Genomic DNA, 8,557 nt, shown 5'->3' with positions numbered 1-8,557 from the left:
GGAGGGGGTCAATTCATAGAATATGTGATGAACTACTTTACTTGTACTAGTACACATATTTTTGCTGTCAAACTAATGATTCAGTAAGCCCGTTAAAAGAGGGCCCATAAAAGAAAATGAACGGTCCAGATTAGTAGTTAGTGGGCCATAGCCCAGTACGTAGGGTCATTAAAACCCAGCAGGGATCTTTAAAGTGGGAGCAGAGTGCGGTCTCTTTGTATATAAAGGGGAAGAATGATACACCTGTTTGTCAGTGATACCTATTGTACAAACGAGTTTTAGCCCTAATGGGCCCTCACCACCTGACCCAACATCTAAAACTGATAAGGTATGGGCCCCCACTAACTCCAATTACTCAATCCCATCTCTCATTATACTATTTTATTCATATTATTTTCTTCGATTCAATTTGTTTGTCTTATTTTCATAATGACATGAATTTTATGATTAAAGATATATCATATATACCAAATAAACCTTCAATTTTGGGATCTTAAATATGTAGGGCAGAATGTTGAAATTAAAGAGTTGTTTCATTAAAAGAAAATATCTTTTAGGAAACTGACTAAAAAAGAAAGTAAGACATACAAATAGAAACGTATTCGGTCTTTGTTTAACTATAAGGGCTGATTATAACTTATAAGTGAATGTTAACAGCCTTTATTTCCCATTTATTTTGTACTTATGAAAGAAAATTCTCATCAATAATATGGTCAACATAGCAATCATGATCAGAGCACAAATTCTTGTTTATAGGGCTAGTATAACTGTTCCATTTCCTACATTATATATAATAGGGTGCTATGTCTTGTTGTTTGAGTGAAATCTTCAGGTTTTACTGTAGAGAAATGTAAAGAGTGGGTATAGGGGCTAGGGCAGTAGTTATACATGAAATAATTGATCTTTAAAAAATGAATTTTCGATCTAACTTGATCACAAAAATTAACTTGTGATGTAAAGATTGAGCAAGATCGAGTCATCTAAAGCAACAGCCGCTGTGGGACAACTTTGATACCCATACACTCTTAGATTTACCAATTTAAGTGTGAACAACGTAACATGGGGGCCGAACATAACCAGGATTGGAATTAATGTATATATCTAATTCTAATCTTAGCTCAATCTCAAAAACTATTTCATAAGATAAATATTGTCCAACACACGGCCAAATGTTCAGACATTTACACAATAAATAAAGTGAAAAAAAAACTTACTTTGCTAGTCAGTAAAAATTATTCTTTAGGATATACACCCATGCACAGCCAATACATATATAGTAACTTTTTGACATGTACCTCGCTCTAGGTGAAATGAATAAAAGGGGTAAAAACAATAATGAAGATGATCAATAACAATCTCTACCGTTACCAACCAAATATAATATAGTAATAGTACTCCCTTTGTAATAAAATAAAAAAATATTTCCCTCTTCAAACCCTAAAAAAACCGGCAGGCAAATATTAATCACACAAAAAAGAAGAGGTGAAAATAATAATAATAGAAGCAAATTCAAAATTATAGAGCAAGCATATAATCAAACCTCACGTATTGTGTGTTTAATCAACCATCCCAAACTTTTAATTTATCACACAAAAACTCAACTTCTTTTTAGGAATTATGATGGCTTGTTGAATCATGACGATCATCACCACCTCCACCTCCACCACCGTGATGTGAATGTGATCCACTAGCCTGAGATTCCGATACACCGGAACATGGTCTATACGGATTTAATCCGGTCATCATGCCTAATTGGCCTTCTCCGGCTAGTGTACTGCCATTACTACCACCACCGCCGCCGCCGCCAAATTGCTGAGTTGGCAATAGTGCTACAGGAGTAGGAAAATTCATGAAATGTAATCCACTTGACATTGTACTTCTATACAAAGCAGCAGCTGCAGCACCAGAGTTGTTAACCGATGGGAACGTCCACACTGGATCGCCTCCCAATACTTGGGTATTATTATTCGTCAACATCCAAAAATTAGCTGGAATTGAAGAATGACTAGTTGGCATAGTCCCACTACTTGATGATTGTAACAAATAACTTCCCATTTGTTGCTCGTTTTGCTGCTGATTATGTTGTTGTTCTTGTTGTAAATCGAGGTCTTGTCGCCTTTTTCGCGATAGACTCTCTTCTATACTTGTTTCTGTTAAATCTAACGAATTGTCTCGCATTTCTTGTTTAGCTTGGAATTGATGGAGACTACTAGGGTTCGAATTACCCGTCTGAAAATTCAGCAACGTTGTAGTTGCAGATCTGTCTGATGATAAACCGATACCCTGAAACAAACTGCGCCTTTGGGAGAGTGAAAAATTCGGATTGAAATACGAAGATCGAAGTTGAGATGGTACGGACATGCTGGATCCTGAACTACGTAATGAAATGTTGAGTGACGTGAAATTCGCCGGAATTGTACCTGTAAGATTTGAACAATAGTAACAAATGCCAATTAAGCAAATTGTGAAAAATAGGAAATTCTGAGTTTGATTGGTTTCTCAACTAATAGTTATTACTATTTCAGACAATAAGTTGGAATCAGGAAAATAATGACTTTCTTTGAGATAATAACTATTAGTTGAGTGACTTCTTCAGCATTACCTGTTCCTGTAGCAGCTATAACCGCAGGTTCAGCTTGTTGAAGAAGCCATTCGATGGTTTCACCATCGGATTTGTGACCGAGTTCTCGAGTGAGCTGAAAAACCCTAGCAGCACAAAGGGCCGGCATACGTATACGTCTGCCACGGCCATCCACCTTAGTGTGGCGGTCTTTAGTGGAAGTTCTCTTGGGAGCTGGCTTTTTAGCAGTCTCAGTAGAGGCAACTGTCATTTGAAGGTCGTTACTATTAGGGTTTATATTCGTATTTGTATCGGATGGGGAAATGGCTAGCGAAGGATAATTAATATTATTAGCTGCGGAGGAGCTAGAGCAAGGTTCGTCTTCCTTTTTTTCGAGTAATTGGAAAGGGAAGTTGTTAGGACGATATTGTTGGTGATGTTGGTGGTGCTGGTGATTGTGATGGTGATGGTGGAGATGATCGTCACCTCCTCCTCCTTCCATGATCACTCTTAATAACTAACTTTTCACAAAAAAAAAAACTTTTTTTTCTATGAGAAATTGAGTTGACTAACCTAAATTTCTAAAAAAAAAAAGTCTAGGTAGAATGAATGTAATGAATCAATAACTATAGTGTGTTTCTTTTTGTTTTGCTAACTTTGTGTGTGTGTGTGTTTGATTGGGAATTGCTTGGGCATTGATGTGTTTGTTTGGGTTAATGGGGGGAGAGAGAGATGTGAAGAGGAAAACTTAAAGCAACAAAGATAATGAGTGGGAATTATAAGGGGTAAGCTTTAAAAAAATAAAAGAAAAGAAAAGAAATTGAAACAAAGGGGAAAAGAAAATATTTGCTTTTGTTGGGGATCCTTTTTTAATGTCTTTTTGACAAATATTAGTTGGAATATGATTTAAATGAAATAAAATTGTTGAAGGAAGGGGTGTTTGTCGTGCTATTCTTTTTATTGTGGCTATGACAGAGCCTTTGGTTCAGACTCCACGTGAGGTGCTCTTTTTATCATTCAATCCATAAAGACAATGGTGGCCATAGTGGGTCATACTATATATAATTTCTAAGTCAAAAAATTGAGAGACTGAGATAGGAAAGATTTATCAAATGGTGAGTAGGTCCCCTTTTTCATTCATGTAATCATTTCCCCCTTTGCCTTTACCCCCTTTGCCTTTGTTGCCCAACTTTGCTTGCTTTGGGATTCCTTCCTCATATCTTATGATTGTGCTCTAATCTCATCACTCATATACAGTATTCCCTCCGTCTCAATTCACGTATCTTATTTTCTTTTTTAATCTGTATATATCAACGTCATTAAAGATGTCAAGTTAAGTTCAAAACTCTTTTATTATTTTTAAAATTTTATGTTCAGTTAAATTAAGACGCTTAAATTAGAACAGATGAGTATAGTTTGTTTGTTTCATTCTCCAATATTGATAGCTAGGATCCGTTGAATTTTCTATTTTAGGTTTAGGCTAATAGGTGGGCCAAAAATAGCTAAGGGGGGTCAAATGACAATTGTATATTATTTTATGAGATGAAGTATGTAGTAGTAACTAGTAATAGACAATCAAGGTCCACCATATTGTACTATCATGTGGAGAAATGGTGAATTTGATGATGATATTTACTATAGGCTACCCCCTTCTCTTGATGTGTACTTATATATATAGCTACCCTTAACCTCCTCCTTTTGTAAGTTGGGTGTGTGGATAAAGATGTTCCACATTGAAAGTTGGTGAATTAATAAACGTTGTATACATAAAAATGTATATATAGAGACATTGTCATTATTAATGTTATGAGGCCCTTTTGGAAAAATCATGTGGTTTAATTGAAAATAAATAATACCACATTATGTTTAAGACTTAATTGATAAAACTTAAAGGGATGGTGTGATATTATCTATTTTTGAATTGGTCAATATAACATCATTTTAATTGTCGTTATAATAACCCAAAAATCATGTAGGGTTGGCCCTAAACATACAGTAGTACCTAATATTAAGAGTTGGTACCTATTAGGCTAATTTAATTAGCCTAACTAGAAGTCATTCAGATCTAATTCTGGCTAGATGTGTTATCTTTAAGTAATACAGGGATAAAATATGAACAACTTAAATCAATAAACAAGAAGCTCTTTTATTAATTTGCCAAATATATTTAATTTAGAAAAGGAATGATAACTAAAGGTGGGTGTATCTTGGTCATTTGAATGGGAGTTACTTTAGCGTTGTCACCCTAGTTCATGTATATACTCTAATTATTATTTTTTTGTTACATCAAACGTATATATAATATATTCGCTATTCACCTTTACTTATTTATATTTGACTTAACACATTCATCAATAAATTATAATAAAAGGACCATTTTATTATATCGTCATTTCTATCAATTATAGGAGATTATTTAAATATTTAAAAATAAATAGTATTTAACAGCAATGAACGAAAAAAAAAAGGACTAAATAGAGTAGTAGTATATTATATTTTCGTCTACACACCTTTTGGGGTGAGCATAAGATAAGAAATGGCATGACTGCAAGACTGGCAGCTATAGGATTTAAAAGTAGTTATTTAAGTATGTGCCCAGGTAACGCCCTTTACATCAACATCTTCTGTCATAAATATTATACTCCTTTCATTTTGATTTGGTTTAAGTGTTCTGGTTTGACTCAATATGATGTCTGTGGTATTTTTCAAATTTTATGATTTTAAATTTATTTGATAGAATATTGAATATTGTAATTGAAAATTTTATTATTTTTACTTCGAAGAAGGTTAAGTATCTTTTTAAACTATAACCGAAATCTCAGATACACATCTTAACTAAAATAATGTTCTCTTATCCTTTTGAACTTATTTTTTTTTATAATTTTATACACCTTTTATTTTACGTGACACACTTGGTAACTTCACGCAATTGAAATGCATATGAAATATTTGAATGTCACATAAATCAAAATAATGCACAAAATTAAAAAATTAAAAATATATAAAATCTTAATTTAATTAAGATATATCACTGGAATTTTTAGCGGATACACTTTCCCTTTCTTTTTATAAAACATAATTAAAAAATGCTTAGATTGACACACAAAGTGAAATATTTCTACTGACATTCTGTCACTTCTTACCTATAATCATGAAGGAACTAAGAAAAATAAAATAAAAAATAAGCCCCATATTTGTCATGGCATCGCAATGGGCACGAGGAAAAAGAAGTGAATTTATATTAATATCAAAATCTACTGAAAATGTATGTTTATCAAATGACAAATTTATATTGGCATACTATAGCGTTGATTGATACAGACTGGATGCTATTATTTAAGATTCTTCTTTTCTTTGCTTTCTGTTTTACTGCTGTTTTTTTTTCTTTTTATATTTAATTTTTTTATATCGTTTATATATATGAATTATTTTTCCAATTAAGATACAAGATAAATTGAGTAATTGTTATTTAAATTTATTTTCTTTTAGGAGGGAAAAAGTTCATGATCAAATAATAAAAATGCCTCAAGCAGCTATTCTTGTTAATCGGAAGTACTCCGATCTAATCCATATTAAAAGAATTATTAAAATTATTTTAAAAGGTTAATTTTTCAAAGTTCAAGAGAATATTGAGACTTTTTGTCATATTTATCCTTTTTTTGATGAGGTTATTAATTACTTTGCATTTTATAGAACATAGTTTAGGAATAATCAAAAAGATAATAAACTATCCAAAAATAATTTTTTAACTGCAATTGAATCCAATGACAATTAACTAATGTCTTTTTCGTTGTTCTGTATATTTATTCTCGTTAAAGGGTGTTTTTATTATAGTGTAGTAGAAAATAGCCTTCAATTTATATCGTTCAATATTTTTTTAAGAAATATATAATACCCCAATAATTACCTTAATATGGACTAATGGGGAGTATTTCTTTGCCCTGTATTCATGAAACACCATTCTAATTTATTCTAGTTAATTCTGAAATCACCATCAATGGGACTTCATGCAATTATATATATACTAAATATAGACTATAGTTTAATAGGGTCGTAATTGGTGCCTTGTCAAACGACAGTTATGATTTTATCTTCAAACCTAAAATGAATTCATGATAATTAATACTTTCGAGTCTTCAAGAGACTAATTAATTATTATACTAAGGCCTAGTCACCCTATCCATTGATTGAAAAGATTATCATCAAGAAGTCCTAATTACAAATTAAATCTACTGTGTACTTTATTTATGCAAAGTCTGAAATAAATTCGAAAAATTGATTCATGGAAATACTTTGAAGAGTCTAGGTGCAAATAAAATTTGTACTACAAATTTAATATGAACATTTCATGAAAAAGTCAAAGTCACAAGTCAAAATTTGACTCTGGTAAACCTTTCAATTAATAGCGAGCCAATATTGATTATTATTATTAATATTAAGGAGTCAAAGTTTTGACTAAAATTATACTCCTTATCAAATTAAAAATGCTCATAGTCAAACAATATACGCTAAAATGACTCATTCTTGACCAAATATCTCCATCGAAAATTTGTATGTTTGTCTACACACATTTTTAATTTACTATTATAAGATTTAAAATGTTTTTCAAAAATTTTTGAAAATTTTTAAATATTGTGCGTAGCAAAATATGACATATAGATAAAATGAAAAGAAGGAAATACTTCATTAGAAAGATACTAACCTGGAATGCACCATAGAAAGACTTTTTATTAGTTTTTACAAACCCTTGTTGATCAGGTTTATTTTAGTTTATTTTATCATTATCATCTTATCTCTTTATTTTATTGTTATGATTGTGAATAATTTTTTTTTTAAAAAATAAAAACTATGTACTAGTAAATTCCTAAAATAAATTTTAGAGTAATGGTATGTTCATCTGATCTTTCTGCAGCAAAGTTAATTAATCTTTACTTACCATTACCAACCAGAGTAGTATCGTCACACATGGGATTATCAACAGAATTTACAGATAATTTCTAGCTAATTCATTAATAAAAAGCTATTGGCTAATTGGATTTTTTTTAATCTGTAGCTAATTGGGAGATGTCATTTTTAATGTTAGATATAAAATTTTATCTGTTACTAATTTCTTATTTTCTTGCGATGTATTATAACCGTAACATATATCATAGAGAGCACATGGAAGGGTGCGTTTGCATGCAACAACATTACAACATGCAAATTTAATTAGGTATGTAATATATTATTATAAGCTTAAGGGAGTGAATATGTAAAATTAAGGTCCACAAAATATAATGCATAGAGAGCGAGAGAGACAGGTAGCTGTAGTTAGAACCATGTCACCACGTGATGAGAATGTGGACCTGTTTGGCAGTGTTGCCCTTTTTCAGACCACAACCATTTTTGCTTTTCTCAATTATCTATATGATCTACTGTCACCATAATTTAACTACTATTTCGAACTTTTATTTTTCTTCCTACAACTCATACACAATGCATGCTGCTACCTACATTTGTTCATCATTCATTTTTGTAATAATTAATTTCCTTGATCACAATAACCTATATTAATTTCCTTGATCGCGATAACAATGTATGGTTTTGCTATTAGCCTGATCCAACATTTGAATTATGGCTCAAATATGACTTCTCCTAGATTGTTAGTTCATGTATCTCTTTTTTCTAGTATCGATATGCAGGATCATTAGTGATGACTGATGAGTCTTGTTGGGTTTTATTTGCCCTAAATTTCTTACCATAAATAGGTTTTTCTTTTAGGAAAAGGTTTTTGATTGACTAATCTTTTTCTGATAGGAAAAGGTTTAGGACTCTATGAATAGAGGCATGTTCCTTCTAACTTAATCAGCATTCACAATGTAGTCTTAAAGGATTTGAGAGTTTTGGTTAGGGGGAGAATTTATGGGTCACAAGCTTGATATGTTATCACCTGTGTAAACCTTCCATGTATTTCAAGTGAATTGGTTGAGGTTGTTTCTCTCTGTATTTTGAACTCTC

At 31.6% G+C, this 8,557-nt stretch overlaps 1 protein-coding gene across 1 annotated transcript; it reads right to left on the bottom strand.

Annotated features, from left to right (window-relative positions):
* Window positions 1-1,126: 1,126 nt before the first annotated feature.
* LOC107021105 (transcription factor TCP14-like) lies at window positions 1,127-3,459 on the bottom strand. Its single transcript, XM_015221698.2, has 2 exons — window positions 2,603-3,459; window positions 1,127-2,420 (listed from the first exon to the last, which is right to left on the bottom strand). Exons 1-2 carry the CDS (start codon window positions 3,060-3,062, stop codon window positions 1,609-1,611), a joined length of 1,272 nt encoding a protein of 423 aa, XP_015077184.1. The 5' UTR covers window positions 3,063-3,459; the 3' UTR covers window positions 1,127-1,608.
* Between the last annotated feature and the right edge of the window lie 5,098 nt (window positions 3,460-8,557).

This window comes from Solanum pennellii, chromosome 6 (genome assembly GCF_001406875.1).
Source record: "Solanum pennellii chromosome 6, SPENNV200".
Taxonomy (NCBI): domain Eukaryota; kingdom Viridiplantae; phylum Streptophyta; class Magnoliopsida; order Solanales; family Solanaceae; genus Solanum; species Solanum pennellii.
This window is presented reverse-complemented; position numbering and strand designations above follow the sequence as displayed.